The 16859-nt window shown below is 33.3% G+C and overlaps 1 protein-coding gene across 6 annotated transcripts in view; it reads left to right on the top strand.

The window, feature by feature from the left end:
* The window catches only part of LOC100762786 (gephyrin), a 375076-nt gene that overhangs the window by 185180 nt on the left and 173037 nt on the right, over positions 1-16859 (top strand). For 3 of the 6 annotated variants that reach the window (XM_035444849.1, XM_027418336.2, XM_027418334.2), the window contains 3 exons: positions 3707-3979; positions 6205-6306; positions 13343-13477. In XM_035444849.1, coding sequence (XP_035300740.1) covers positions 3707-3979; positions 6205-6306; positions 13343-13477 — 510 coding nt within the window. The remainder of the gene's footprint in view (positions 1-3706; positions 3980-6204; positions 6307-13342; positions 13478-16859) is intronic. The other 3 variants (XM_027418340.2, XM_035444848.1, XM_035444850.1) reach the window with 2 other exon arrangements.

Here is a 16859-nt window from a genome sequence, read left to right as displayed (position 1 = left end):
GTAGACATACCAGACGCAGAGCTTCCATTGTCCTGTTACTGTGTCCTCATGAATTTGCTACTCTCCTGGCATTGTGACAATCTACTTGGAACATTGCCAATCAGAGAATCTCATTTGAGCTGCTATGTTTGTTGTGTTTCTGTTTGTTTGTTCATTCTAGCTCATCATACCATGTCCAAATGGCTTTAGTTCTTACCCCTTTAATCTCCAGTATCTTTCAGAGGCAAAGCAATACCAAAGTAGGTCCAAGCCTGCATTGTAATTCACATTGTTAGGCGATCTGGTTGCCAAAGCCCTCTGACAAACAAGAACACTCTCAGTCATGGCAGTCTAGTGTCCTAGAAGTCCCCCTTCTAGTAGCTAAAGGCAAGTCTATACTCTTCCTGTGTGGTAATTAATTCTGCACTACATATGGTATGGTATGTACCAAACAATTAACATTACTCAAAGAATTATGTTCGCTTTAACTTATATCCATACACAGCAATATCACCAGTGAGAATATCCCTCATTTGCAAGCAGCAGCATGAAATATGGTTAGATTTAGAGAAACAAGTAATCTCCCCTTTAAAGACACTATGTATTGTTTCATATTTTAATTGTAATTTAGAATTCCCAACCTTGATTTCTTGTTCTTTGTAGTGTGTGATATATTCATGTAGTACTGTGTAACAGAAATTAGCTGAAACAATTCCCAGTCATTTGCTGGACAATCATTTTCTATCTGTATTACACTTTAAGGAGGCTTGAATTCACTTTCCAAATATATCTGGCCAACAATATCACTACTACTATAGTAATAACAATGCCAATATTACAACATATCTATATGTAGGAATAGTACAACTGAAAAAAATAAAATCCAAAGATAGTACATTAAAATGAAGCCAGGCATCCAGGTGGTGATGTCACACGCCTTTAATCCCAGCACTTGGGAGGCAGAGGCAGGAGGATCTCTGTGAGTTCAAAGCCAGCCTGGTCTGCAGAGTGAGTTCCAGGACAGGTTCTAAAGCTACACAGAGAAACCTTGTGTCAAAAAACCAGAAAGAAAGAAAGAAAGAAAGAAAGAAAGAAAGAAAGAAAGAAAGAAAGAAAGAAAGAAAGAAAGTCAGGCGTTCATTATACTTGTGTTATGAGTCATTGCCTGTCCTGTTTGAGCCTCTCCCAACTTTAAAGAGATATGAAGTCCAACCACTATGCTGATTCACATTGCCATTAGTAGTATCGGGATGACCGTTTCTTTTTCAACAGGAGATTGTCATCTACAAAATTCATGTTCAAGAACTACCTAAATACTTTAAAAAATTTTTTTCAGGTTGTTTTGGCTTTGTATTTAGCTACATATATAGCTATCCTCAACTGTATAGGGCTTGCAGGTCATAGGTTAAGTGCCTCATAGAATCTCCCATTGAGTCCATTCCCAAGTCATATGTTATGGTTACACAGGTACAGAGCTAGTGAACTGCCCTCCCAGTTAGGCAATATAGTATCATTCACTGCCAAATCTAACTTACCCAGTTGTGGTAAGGGCAAAAGCAAACATCAGGAATTCTGACAAAAAAAAAATTAAAGATATATTTAACATCTTCTTAGAAATTGCTCCCTATTTTGGCACCCACAGTTGTATTATTGCTGTGGCCACGGTTTCTGATTGGAAAGAAAAAAAAAGTTTAAGTGTTATAGGAGAAAGGGTACACTTGTAAAAAAAATTAAGTTATGAATATCTGTGTCCAAGTGTCCCTTTCCTGGAAAGTGAAGAAATCCAACTAGTAGGAACCTTCCTTCTTCATCTGCCTGCCTCTATTGAATGTGATGAGACACTCATGAAGGCACATAAGAGCCCTTCATACATTTTTTCCCCTATGTGAAGACAAGTTTGAAGCACCCATTTTATTCTCCAAGGATGAGAATGCTAAAAACTTCTTTGTATCCTCAGGAATTATCAGCATCAATTTTAATTTGACAATTATATGCAGAACTTTTCCTACTCAGAATATTCCCATAGCTTTCTGTGGTTTCTGACTTAGTTGTTGGCAGATAGACAGTTATTGTTGACATTTTATGCCTCAGAGGGCACAAGATGAATATAACTTTACTCAGCCCATCTTGCTTTGCGGCAGTTATCTAGTGTGCACTTACCTCTTGGACTCATGCAGTCAATTTAAGCAGCCAAATGGATGTGAGTCCAGTCAATTTCTAATCCTAGGAGGAAGTTCTTTGGATGGACATTGACATATTTTACTTTAATACACGCCCTTAAGTTCCCAGAATGATTTCAATATGCCCTGTGTATCTATATCCTCAATAGATCAGTTTTACATAACTTTTTTTCCTCAACATGTAGCCATATGACATTTAACACTACCCCTGAGTTAGAAAAATAAATATGTAAATATAGCTGAGATACAGCATAGAGGTATAGGTTGTGCTCAAATCAAAGGCCCTAGGAAAATCATGTAGTCCAAACATACAAATTACTTGTTTTCATCTTCTTTGGTCACCAGCAAAGTTGGAGTGTTCCAAAAGATGAGCTTCACTAGTGACAACTTAAGGTAATTCCTAAAACTACATAGTAGTTCACTAGGAGTCACAGAACTCACTGATAGGTGTTATGGTTATTATTTACATAGGAAGGTGATAAGGATTAAAATTAAGAAGGGAAAAGTGCATAGGGCAGAATATAAGAGGTACCTACCAAACAAAAAGCTTTTATTGCCTTCTCTCACTTTGGACCATGTACATGTTACCATCCTCTCCTAGACACGTGACAATATATATGCAGACCATTGCCAATGAAGAGTGCCAACCTGAGCCTTTGATATCCATAGTTTTTCAGGTCATCTAGTAGTCAAAGATCTTAACAAATAAAGACATTTTTATCAGGCATGACATCCTAATGTGTGGTTCTAACCTCCCAGAAGTCAAAGGAAAATATCAAACCTTTCATCAAGATTGCATTCTTTAATATACTGTTTAAACAATAAACAGTTGAGCCCTACTAAAAGTGTCAAAGATTAGGCATTCTTCAAATTATGCCATTAATGCTGCTAATTTTTAAAAGATATTTCTTCACCTCTTAGACTTCATTGAGGTGCTGCTTTAACTTAAAAAAAAAAAAAAAAGACTTTAGTCTATTCCTCGGACATAATTATCTCTGTATTTGGTTATAAGTTCTTACCTCTTGTCTTTTGAGGATGCATTATAGATAATAATGGCATGTGAAGAAAATATTATATTGACTTCTATTTAGAACTTTCTTCAATTTTATTTCTACTTTTACTTATTCCTTAGTGGTTTTGTGATATCTATACTGGTATACTTTATGGTGATAGAATTTCCAATCTGAACAACAACAGAAACCTGATCCATAATGTGGCTTTTTAAGATCCAATTCTTGCGTTAACAAACATTTTGAAAACTTCTGCCTTTTGTATCCTTTCTATATAAGGCATAAATAAATCCAAAGTTGTGCCAAAATTGTACTTTAAAATCATAGTGTACATTCACTCTGGACCATAACCTCTAACATATAGAAAATACCATATGCTGTGATTGTTTCATATTTCACATTAAAAAGGTGTATCAAATATGACTCATTCTTGAAATGGCTGGAAATACAAGTCCAAAACTAGAATCAATTTGACTGCCACTATTTTATGTCTATTAAAAAGCTTAACTTGTATTTGTTTTTTGTCTTTGCGGGCAGGAATGCTTTCAGTTCATACTGCCAGCTCTACCTCATGCCATCGATCTTTTACGTGATGCCATTGTAAAAGTAAAGGAGGTGCATGATGAACTTGAAGATTTACCTTCACCACCACCTCCTCTTTCTCCACCTCCTACAACTAGCCCCCATAAACAGACAGAAGACAAAGGGGTTCAGTGTGAAGAAGAGGAAGAAGAAAAGAAAGACAGTGGTGTAGCTTCAACAGAAGATAGTTCCTCGTCACATATAACTGCAGCAGCTATTGCTGCAAAGGTAAGTCTGCCAAGAGAGACAGAGTTCTGAAGCACCCATGGGGAAATTACTGATTTCATCCCTCTTTGCACTTCATCCTTCATGAGTTTAGAATACTTCTTGATAGCATCTTGAAATTGAACTGGAACATCTATTAAATTCTGTCACTGTGTTCTCTGTCCTGCTACAGATTCTTTGTAAGCAATGAAGTTAGTTTGTAATTAGGTAATGATATGCCAAGGACCTAATGAAGTTATAGCTATAGTGATAAATAATGTGATATTTAAGAACTCTTTAAAGTTGTCATTTTTATTAAATTTATAATGATTATATATTTAGAACATCAAAACTCCACAGGTTTTAAAATAAACAGAAAACAAAAGCTAAAAAGGCCTCAGATGACTCTTGAAATTAGTTGGAAAAGAGTAACTTAAAAAATTTTTGAACATCAATTTTTAAAAGCCTCATTGGCATTACTTACTTTTTAGTTGTTTCCTGTCTGTTACAATGAACATCTTGTTGTCCATGTTTTCTTTGCACCATAGTCTCTCTCACCTCCCTGCTTGGGGGTCCACCAAATGGCTATGACATCATGGTCTACCCATCTGACTATTGCTGGTGCATGGTCATCTTTTTTTTCTTAATATTACAAATGACATCACAACTAATGGCTTTGCATGACCAGCTTTTCCAGCCTTTCCAAGAACTTTCCTACACGTAGTTCTTACCATGGCCTCTGTCTTTTCACGTTGCATCCTTCTGCTAAACTGTGAACCCATTCAGGGCAAGGAGCTTGTGGGGCTGACCTGTATTTCTTGTAGGATGTATATGGTTGTTTGCTGGGTGTGTGTGGAAGGGCAGATAGATATGAGTGGCAGAGTCATTGAGCGGTTGGCAGGCAGATGAGAGGATAGATGAATGGATTAGTGAATGAATGAGTGAGTGAGTGAATGAATGAATGAATGAATGAATGGGTGAATGAATGGATCCTGTATGGCTGAGCTTCCTGGGTGAAAGGTTGGGATGTTCATATGGATGTTGATTGATTTCAGAAGGCCTATATTATTTTATCATGTCCAATGATGTATCAGTATTTAAGATATCTGCCAGCCTTTTCTATGTTAAAAAAAATGATATCTCATGTCTTTTAAAACTTATTCTAATTACTAATGAAGGCTGAATGTTTGTTAACATTTTTTTTTTTTTTTTTTTTTTTTTTTTGGCGTGGGGTAAAGGTATAGGAAACCCTAACTATTCCAGGGACAAGAGGATCACATTACCATACAAAAAAATGTTTATTTACTTATTGCCAAACACAATTTATCTTAATGGTATAGAGAAGAAATTAATATGTTTTCCTTTGAATTTAATAAAGTAATTTAAATGTTAGGATAACATCAAAGTTTACAAATTTTCTTCAGATGGATCTAGAAATAAATATAGTACCATGAGCTATTAGAGTAATGGCCATAGGAAAATCTTTTTTTTTAATTTTTAAAAATTATTTTTCTTTGATTAAAAGAACAGTATAAGACAATGCATTACCTTGTTTCTATTTTGCTAGCATTTCAGGAAATAAAGTTTTTCAATAGTTCTGAACAATAATCTGGAGTTATAGTGCTGTGGGAACTTTGATAAAGTCAAGGTCTGAAAATATTTAATCAAATCTTTTTCAGCTACATTATTTCTTGACACTGCTTTATAGATATATTAGTAAATGCTACCAATAGCAGTTTCCAAGTCTATAAAGACTTTTCATATGGCTTAGTTCTGAATTCCTTATTGAAAATAAACAGATTAGAATCACATAGAAGTCCTTTTCAGGTCCATTAGCTAATCAGTACATAGTTCCCTCATTAAACACTACCCGATTCTGTCTGTATACCATTCAATAATCCATTAAATCCTAACCATACTATTAAGTACTAAAGTTTTTTTTTTTATTGGAACAAGTTAATAATGTAGGTTCATTTTAAAATCATTGTACGTCGTTTCATTTTTCCCTTAATTAAAAGGGGAAGCCCTTTTAATTATAAGTAATTGATGTTTCTTTACAACATCAATTTTGGTTGTAAAGGAAAATACAATATATAAGATCAAAGCTGATTCTGTCACTTTGAATTTAGAAAAATTTGTCATTTCATCATTCCATTTGTGTTTACTTTTTTCTTTTAGTCACTTTGCTTATGTTGTAATTTCATGCTCTGCTCTCATTGTATTCATAATTGTTATATGTTATATGTTAGAAGCATCCATTCTACACCAGTCCTGTTTTCATGGCACATGGACAGCCCATCCCTGGTATCATCAGTTATTCCCATCATGGAACAGGCAGTGCAGATAAACGGGTAAGACAATGAGTTTTGAATAATAATTTTGCAAATATATATCATACTTCCTTTATTTGGAAAGGTAGGCTATAACATATAGGAGATGAGTTATTTTATTGTAAAAGATCTTCAAGGTTATTGAACATATCATATCAAGGAATTTAATACTATCTTTTGTACCTAAATTTTGCTGCAATCATTAAAATTCTGTCATTTATAGCAGTGAACTTTCATCACATGACTTTCAGGAAGTTCATTGCTCAAGAAGTCTGGAGTTTTTTGGTTTTTCTTTGTTCGTTTTACATTTTTATTGAATACCTTTAAATTGCCTCACTTAATTAAGATAGTATCTTAGGAGGATTACATTGTGTCTTAATACCTAGAAAGTTTAATCAAACTAATAATTCATAAAGACTTTTTACTTTCATGAGCTTGCATCTCATTTTGTTTTCCTTCAGTGTGTTTTCATTTCAACCACTGAGAGCTCAATCTGCAACTTAAATGATCATTAATCTTTAGAAACAGGCACCTAAGGATACATATTAACTTTTTTACTCATGAAAAGCAAAAAAAAAAAGGTAGATTTAAAATTAAAATTCTTAAATATAAATCATTTTATAATAATAATTTACACCATGGATATAAACAAAAATCCATTTCAATCCATTCTGTGCATATGAAATAAAATGAAATAAAAAGAGAAAAAACTAATTCATCAGGTAAATTAGGCTTTATGTACTTAGGAATTACATATATGTATATAATAGTTTTTGGAAGATAACACTATCAAATGTATAATTTAACACTTACATTCCATAATGCATATCTGGTTGAAAATAAAATTGGGTTAGTCAAAAGACAAATAGCAAGTTTAAATTGTGGTTAATATATATATTAGTGAATGGTTTTTTTGTATTCACATCTTACAATGCTGTTATAACCATTTTAGAAAACATTCTGAGCTTTTAAAGTGATTGCAACATTCTGCATTAATAACCAAGATTATAGGCTATTATTATATTATAATAATACCAGATTAAACCCTCAAAAATTATTTGAAGACTGTAGAAATGGATAAGCAGTTAAGAGCATGTGCTGCCCTTCCAGGGTGCCCAAGTTTGATTCCCAATACCAACGTTAGGTAGGTTACAACATCCTTTAACTCCAGCTCCAGGTGGATCCAAGTCTTCTGACCCCTGTGGGCACTTAAACTCATGTGCACATGTCTAGAAACAGATACAAACATACATGAAGTGAAAAAATAATAAAAATAAATCTTTAAAAGATAATAAAATACAATCTCTTAAGAATTATTTGAATAACATCTATCTTCAGTTCTCCCAATGATTTACATATTACTATCATTTCAGGTACATATAAGAGAAGATAATTATCACATACAATAGATGTAAGTTATTGTGACTTAATTTTCTAGAGAAACTACTTTGAAAATAGTTTCAAAATGCTATAAGTGCATGTCATCATGATAGGACCCAGAAACTTATATATTGGCTAGGATTTAATATTCCTTTGTAAGTAGTAGTAGTATTAGTCATTTTGTCATTTTAACAGATACTTATTTTTTTAGCTAGACTTAATTTTTATTCCTTTGCTAAATGATGAGTCATTTATCAAAGTATCTAATGTTCTTCTTTATACTAAGCCTCCATAGGAAAGAGTGGAAAAAGGAAGAAAGAGGTAGCAGTCAATAAAACACCTTTAGTGTTCTTGGTGCTTCTTTATACAAACACCAATAGACTGTTCCAGACCATAAAGAATTTGAAACCTAGGTAGAGTTGCACTACTTTCCTTTCCCAAGTAATGTTGTTCTTATCACCAACCAAAAAGAGAAACTTGATCAATGAAATGTACTGACTTTTCAGCAGTTACTAGTGATCTGATTACTGTTTACTGCCAAAATTTTTTGGCTGCCTGCCCAGCAGGCATTTCCCACTTCCTCTTCGTAATACTGCACCACATACATTCCCATCACATAGTTTGAGTGGCTGGCTTAATATAATCACCATTTTAATTTTATCTGACCACAGTTATTACTTCAGATAACTCATAAATCCAGCCTATCAGAGCTCATGGTTCTCAGCTCTGACTTTATTTGAAGTGTTGGGGCACAAATTCTCTTTAAATATGAATATGAATGCAGCAACATATATCCCGAGAAGTGCCATCTTGGGAATATGAAAACAAGTCCTGCCATAATGAAATGGAATGTAAAGAATAAATTATAAAAAAATTGAAGATAGAGATATCAGGTTCTCACCATATTATTTTTACCACTCCCTTATGTCATCCTTTTAAACCATAGGTACCTCTCAATTTTATTAGATAAGTTAATTTTTCTTAAAACCAGTTGAAGTAAAGGTGAAATACTATTCTCTATAACCAAAAAGAAATTTTTATCAATATACAGTAATGTAAAAATCTCATTAAAATAAGGTTTTTTGGGGGAGAGGGGGTTTTGAGACAGGGTTTCTCTATGTAGCTTTGAAGCCTATCCTGGCACTCGCTTGAACTCACAGAAATCTGCCTCCAGAGTGCTGAAATTAAAGGCATATGCCACCAACGCCCAGCTTAAGATAAAATTTTAAAAATAATAAAAATGAAAATGAAACAAAGATAAAATTATTTTTTTATTGGCTAAAGTATATGTAGTAGGATTCCCTAAAGTTTCACACTTTGGTGAGAACCCTGATTCAAGAGGCTAGAGTGTAAGGAATGTGAAATAGGGGAGAAACAAAAGTAATTAAATCCTGCTCTTCTATGTTCAACCCAGAGATGATAGCTTGTGTTATATACTGAAAAATATCTGATAGGTTTGATAGTCTAATTTATAAGGACAAGTAAGCTATGATTTTACAACAAAAAAGGAAAATTTCCTTGGAGATATATAAGAGGAAATTTCATCTCACTAGTGAAAATTAAATCTTCTAGAGAAGTTCAGAAAAATGATGATGCCTCTAAACTCTCTTAATTTATCTGAGGCTACATGTACACAAAAACAAATATATACATCAGGACAGAAAATAAATACATATGAAGGATATTAAGGAAACATGTTATAGGGGAATAATTTCCATATAATTTAGATAGGGGAGTATAAATTAAAAAGGAAGGGTTTCTGTTGAAAACTAGAATAGAAAGTGAAAAAGAGTTAGGCAATGAGTATGATTTTTTATGTTTCATTTTGTTTTGCTATTAGGGTATGTTACCTGTAGAAGTTCTTAGGTTTAGAGACATTTTCATGAATATGGATGATGTACTTTGAGAATATTTACCCCACCTGCATCTCTTATCACAGTCTCTGCTACCCCCTGTATCTTTCTATACCTTTTACATTTATATCTTGAATTCTACATTTGTAGAAAATATGATGCTTGTTTGATTCATTTTTTTTAGTCTTGAAACAATTTACTTAATACACTAATCTGCTTTTCCATCCATTTTCTTGCAAATGACATGATGGGCTCTATGTCTTAACAAACTTGACTATATATATTGTATATGTATGTATGTAAGTACCTCATTTAATTTATCATTACATCTGCTGATGGGCACCCAGGAAGTGGCTGCTGTGGACACTGCCATGATAAACATGGAAACATGAGTGTTTGTAACAGAGATATTTTCTGATTCTTGTAGGTAGCGAGCCAGAGTTATATAGCTTGATCATATGATAGTTACATTTTTAATTTTTGAGAAACTTACACACTAATTTGGACTAATATATATTCCCATGAGCAGTGTATAAGGGCTTCTTTCATTCTTAATTACATTTGTGGGGTTTGTTTATTTTCTCTCTGATATCATTCTGACTGTAGTGAAATAAAATCTCATTATAGTTTGGCTTGCATTTCTCTGATGACTAAACATATTATGCATATTTTCATGGATTTGTTGGCCATCTGTATTCCCTTTTAGAAAAGTATTCATTTTATCTGTACTTTTTATTTGACCCTTTAATGTTTTATCTTTTTGTTCTATCTAATGTATATTAACCCTATGCCAGGTAAGTAGCTGGCAAAATTGTTCTTCCATTCTGTAAGCTTTTTCTGGTAATTATCTTCAGTACTATGAAGAAGCTCCTTATTTGTTTCTCTTATTTCCTGAGTTGTCCTATTCCGAAAGTCATTTCCTATGTTTATATCTTGAAATATTTTTTCCTAATAATTTCACAGTTTCAGTTTATACCTTAAGATCCCTAATATATTTTGTTTTGGTTTTTGTGCAAGATGAGACAGAAATCTAGTTTCACCCCATATAGCATCCTGCTTTACTTGTTAAAGAGAATGCTGTTTCTCCAGTGTGTTTTTGCCAGACTTGTGTAGAATCAGGTGGCTTTTCCTCTTGCTTTGGTCAGTGTGTCTGTTTTTGAGAGAATACCAGATTGTTTCATGACTATGGCTCTATAATAATGAGTTAAGTATTTTGATGCTTTTACTATTGCTAGTCTGAGTCTTTTGTTTTCCATCTAAACTTCTGATTATTTTTTTCACTCTCCAGGAAGAATGTTTTAAGAATTTTGGTGGAGATTTCACTTAAGTTTGCTTTTGGTAATATAACCATTTTAAAATTAATTACATTAATCCATAACGTGGGAGGTCTTTAAATTACTTTCCTGAAGTCTTCCATGCCTTGAGTTAGATCGATACCTAATTTGTTCAACTCCTCCTCTTATCTAATGGTTTTGTTGTTTGCAGCTGTTGATCCTACAGACTTCTGCTTTTCTACTTTACAACATTTGTATCTTAGCCAAAACTCTCCTGCTGGGGACTTACATTATTCTTCTAAATTTTTTTTTTCAGATTATATTTACTTTGTCCTCCCTGCAAACGCTCGCATGCACTCCCACCACTTGCTCCCCTTCAAACTTAAAATCCCTGACCTCTTTTTTTCTTTCTTATTTCATATAATGTTTGAATTTATTAAAGGATAATTGTAGCACAAATAATATAAGTCCAGAGACAGATATTGAGGTTCAAGCTGAAGGTCAGAAAAGCAAGCAGCCAAACCACTAGAGAGTTCTTACCTCTACCAGTGATCAGACTAAAGGGGTGCGATTCTGTCCTCAGAGTGACTGCAGACTGCACTGAGCTCCTGTATCCTCCCACCTTATATTCCTCTCTAGTACTAATTTGAAACAATTGTCTTATGCTTCAGCTATATTTCAGGGCCTACTGTAATGTGGTTACTGGTCTCTGGTCAAATCATGTTTGACCAAATCATGTTAATGTGCATTTTTGCACTAGTGTCTAGGAATCTGGTGTAATGGTGATTGGGGTGTTTCTGATGCTATTATCTGCTTTTGTCTTTATTGTGTGGGTGTTTTGTTCTTTGTTTGCTGTTGTTCTCTCAGGATCTTACACATGTGTTGTCTGTGTGGTCCCTGGTATAAAGTACTTCTGCAAGTTGTTGGATGACATGGAATAGAGATGTGCAGTAGGGTAAAGGATGCATCTGGAGAGACTGCAATAAAAGCACTGGGTAGATCTTGGATCTGTACCAAAAGTTAGAGTCTCTATTGAATGGTGTTGAAGTAGGAGGAAGGGCACATGCAAGCAGGGTAGATGAAGAGATCATAATGGAAGACAGAAAGGAAAGTAAGAATTGCCTACCTGAATCCCAGTCAGGTGTTGCCACCAGATGACCCTGTGAGAGAGTGTTTCTAGGTGTCAACAGCTGACACCAAGGAATAGAGATGGGCTAGAATAGAGGGTTGAGAGAGTTCAAAGGAAAGAGCTAAGCTGGATACCCACTAAGAGGAAGGAGTGCCCAGGGAATGGAGGTGTGGTTAGAGGAGGGGCATATGAAAACAAGCTGGTAGTAGAGGGACCTAATGAAGGGCAGGAAGGATAGTGAAAACTGACTGCCTGACTAACAGCCTGGTGTGGCCTATCAAGATCCCAGGTAGAAAGCATTTCTAGATATTTACAGCCTCAAGTTTCCATTCTTAAACTGGTAATCTATCTCTAATACTCTAGCACAAGATAACTATATTATTCATAGTCTAAAGTAATAAATTTAATAAAACAAATATTTATATTTAAAATTATCTACACTGTTTCTCATTTTGTTTATATTTTTTAGAATAGTGATAAGTCATCAGTCTTCAACATATGAATTCATAGATATAACCTAATATCCAAAACCTTTATTAAACATTTACTATTTCAAACTTCTAAGTAACTAATGTACATTATTTTACTTAACCATCAAAATAGCCCAAGAAGCCAGATGCTATAATTATCCTCATTTTTCAGATGAAGAAAATGTTGCTGGGAATAATATATTCATCATTATCCTAGCAAAACTGAGATAGCACTTTAAATAAGTAGTTGAGGTTTTTAATAAAGGCAAACATATTTATACTGAATGTAGAGAGAAGCAGGAAGGCAATGTGAATTTCTGTGGGATTAATAAGCAAAAGAACCCTTACGGTTATGAGATGAATTTTGATAAAAAGGGAACCTGAGAATTCCAGGAACTCTATTGCCATAAAAAGAAAGATCGACATATGTAAGAGCAGAACTAGGGTCAGTAGTTGAGAGACACAACTAACCTCTGATGAACTGAGATGAAGTGATGGAAATAAATACCAAACCTTATTCTCCTCTAACCCCTGGTCTCATGCCAGGCCCTGGCATCTGGAATAACCCAACTGGAAGTCAAGGAGCACAAAATAGCTAGTTGATGATGTCAAGAAAGGTCAGTTAGAAGCAGAGAAAATGAAATTTAAAAATCTAGAATTCAAACTACTAAATGGCAAAATCAGTTATTGAGTAACATATATTTCTTCCTAACCACAGTGCTGGACTACTTGTCACTAAAGTGTTTCATAATATATTATTTGTCAGAAAAAAACATTGCAAAGCTAAAAATGTCTGAATCAAATATTACATCTGCTTATATATAAGTGACACCAACTGTATGAGAGCTTAACAGCAAAGAATGACAAAAAAAATCAAAAACGAAGATGTGACTGCTAATTTTATGTGCTGTGGCCTTTTCATAATGTTAAACTATAGTCATTGTTGTTTAGATTCCAGATTCCATCATTTCTCGTGGTGTTCAGGTGCTCCCACGAGACACAGCCTCCCTCAGCACTACTCCTTCAGAATCGCCCCGTGCTCAGGCTACATCTCGCCTCTCTACAGCTTCTTGTCCAACACCAAAAGTAAGTGCAGATCCTTGCATCTTATGTTTCTCTATTATGAATTCTGAGAAAACTAACAAATGTTCCCCTGCTTGTCAAGGTTCAAGGTTGGATTGCATGCAAATCGTGGTAAAAAATGAATGGGATATATGATAGCTACCACCCATTGTTTTATAGATTATATTATTAGGATAGTAGACATATGCAGTATGCCTGCTCCTACATCACAGGTAAAGATACCACTTTCTATAAGTTATTTTTTTGTGATAGACTGATTATTTTTTAGGAAAATTATCAATGTGGGTATAAAAATATATTATTCTGAAGATGAATGTATTTTTGGCCAATAATCAGCAATATTAACAAAATACTATGACAAATGGGATCTTTTTTTTCTTTCTTTTAACTTCAGGCTTGGATACCTACGTGCTCTAATATCATTCCGAAAAAATTTTCAAACAGACTCAACTTGGAATGTTGCTGCCTCTTATTTGGAAACAAAACTAAATTTGTTAGAAAGAAAGTTTTAATGCCAACCTTTTGAGAGAGGGTGGGAGTTTCTTAGTTTTTATTTTTTATAGTCTGTCCCTGAATTGTGGTGGAAGAAAGTAAGCACTATTTGCTGCCTCATATTTTGTGTGTAAGATAAAGTAATGAGCAAGCTTGAGTACTGTTTGCCTACCGTCTAGAATATCTCCTCTGTGGAAAAATCACTCACTTGTTCTTTCAACTTCCATTTGGGAAGAAACCAATATTGTTATCAAAGATTACTTTCTTACTTAATGAGACATTGTTAGATATCAAGCCATATACTAAATTTGTCCTAAGGATGTGATAATTTTTCAAACTGGCATTTTTCCTCATCATCAGATTTAAAAGCAAGTATACTTTCTCCCTCAAGTACAACTTTTCTATCACTTTTATGAGTTATAATTTTATTTGACTAGAGATTATCTCAAAATTATTGATGTTATAATGTATGTTTTTTTAACATCTTACAGCAGATGATAGAATACTCTGAGGAAAATCTTCATCATGTGTATAGCATTGTATTTAGATAGGTGTCAAAAAATGACAAATAATGTTATTTAAAAATTGAGGTTGTAAATCTTAAAAGAAAAAAACTATGAAAACATTCTAGACATAAAATATATATTAGTGCACTTGAGTACCAGCCACATAATAAACTTCATGTACACATGAAGTTAGACCTGAATTTTATATAAAAAAATCTTATTCATTTTATTATATTAACTAAATAAAATAATGTATGATTTTGACTACATTAAATTCTCAGTGTAGAAGCTAGAATTTTTTGTAAATTCCAGAAAGTATATAAAATTAAAATTTAGGTTGGCTGTAAGATGTTTTGATCTATCACATATTAAGACCTAACAGCTAAATATACAAAACTACTAAAGACACAATATTTTTTCTATTATTATAAATGCATTATACCATAAATATGTTTGAAAAATAGTCTAGGCTAAATATATTTACATGAAATTTTTCTTAAGCCTCAAAACATTTTTCTACAAATAGGATAGCAAATATAATTTTAATAATCACTTATACTTCTAATTTCACCAAAGTAAAATTCAAATTATGTATTTAATTTATGAAATGAATATGCTTATTCAAAGACTTTAATAAAGCAAGTGGCTTCTTTTGATATTATTAGTTGATGTTTACATGTTCAAACTGATCATCAATTCAAATAAAGCACTATCTTTTCAATCTGAGAAAAAGATACTGTTTTATAAAATTTTCCCAGTACTAGAATACATGCCTTAAAGTTTCATTTATTAGCTTGGCCTAGTATCTTTTGCCTGTAATGCCAGCACTCAAGAGATGAGGCAGGAGGATCACAGGAGTTTGAAGCTAATATGGGCTATATATAGTAAGTTCTATAACAACCTGGGATACAACGTGAGAACATGTCTCAAAAACACAGGGGGTAGAGGTGAGCCAGAGGGAAGAGGCAGAAGGAAGGAAATCAGAAAATAAAATTTTGCCTTTGTCTAATTTTTTAAATAAAATTCAAATGTGGGGCTAAAATACTAATATAATAAACTATTTGGGATGTTAATATTGAAAAAGAATAAAGATTCTAATAAGAGCTCCCTAAGACTAATATTTCAATAGGGACATGAAGAATGAGTGAAAGCCAAAAACTAATTTTTTTCTTGCATAGGCATTCTAAAAGTCATGTTCATCAATAATGACCAATTTAACAGCATTTGTCACCATCCACAACTCTCTGTAAATGTTTTCATTATTACATGAGTTTCCTTAATTTGGTATTCAGCATCTGTTTTCAAACATGCTGATTCTTAAGCATGGGTTCCCAATATTTATCCTCTTTTACCCTGAGTTAAGTTTCAAGATCATAGATAGATTTTAGCACTTAACTCTGTTTTAAATGAAGTATTTCTTTTAATTCTGCATCATAATAATCTAATACAGAAAGGAAGGTGAAAAAAGATTGATTCTCAAGTTTTTAATTTAAGGTATAGGGTGCATGGTAGTATTAACTGTATTAGGACATAAAAGAAAAATAACTAATTTTCAAGGTTTTTAAGGAAAGATATTACATTTTGATTTGATGTGTTCAATAAGAGGTATTTGTGAAGTATGCAAGGAGTGCTATTCTGTGTAGAACTGAAAGTACATTTTAAATTTGCCATTCCTGTGTTTTATAATTTTGTTATATACTGCCTTTTATAATTTTGTGTGTATTAGTCAACTCTAGAAATCACCTTTCTATGTTTCAGACTAAGCATGAAATGTGTCATATAAAAAATGTGTGTGCAAATGAATTTTCTTTGTATCAGAAATACCATATAATCTTGAATGATCTTTAGAAAGAGCATTTGACTCTGGTAAGAGATACGGATTCCAATACGTACTTGTCTCTTTAACAGTCTCACTAACATTAAGCAAGATGCTTAATATTTGTGAGTTTTATGTCTATTTGATACTGGCTTTGCCTAGTTGTAAGAAAGGAATGAGCCAGTAGGCAGTATTTACTGCCTTTGAAAACAAAAGCGGCTACTACAAATTATAATAAAGTGCAATTAAATGTTATGATTCCTTAACAGGAGTATAAAATAATTGGAGGAGAAGTATCTTCAGATTCATTCAAGTGATTGTTTATGGAAACTAAATGAAAGATTTGGGATAAACCTCAGAGGTAAATTTGCCTAAGATGTTCAAGACTTTCAGGTCCACCCCCAGCACCAGATTTAAAAAAAAAAAAAAGGCCGTAGTACACATATCTGTAATCCATACTAAGGGGGTATGACAGGAGGATTTTGAGTTCAAGACCAACCTAGGCTACATAGCAATACCATCTCAAAATATTAAATAAAAATAAAAATGGCAATGAACAACAGAAACCTAA

The sequence above is a fragment of the Cricetulus griseus genome, chromosome 5, assembly GCF_003668045.3.
Source record: "Cricetulus griseus strain 17A/GY chromosome 5, alternate assembly CriGri-PICRH-1.0, whole genome shotgun sequence".
Lineage (NCBI taxonomy): Eukaryota > Metazoa > Chordata > Mammalia > Rodentia > Cricetidae > Cricetulus > Cricetulus griseus.
Note: the sequence above shows the minus strand (reverse complement) of the source record. Positions and strands in the feature narration are given on the sequence as shown.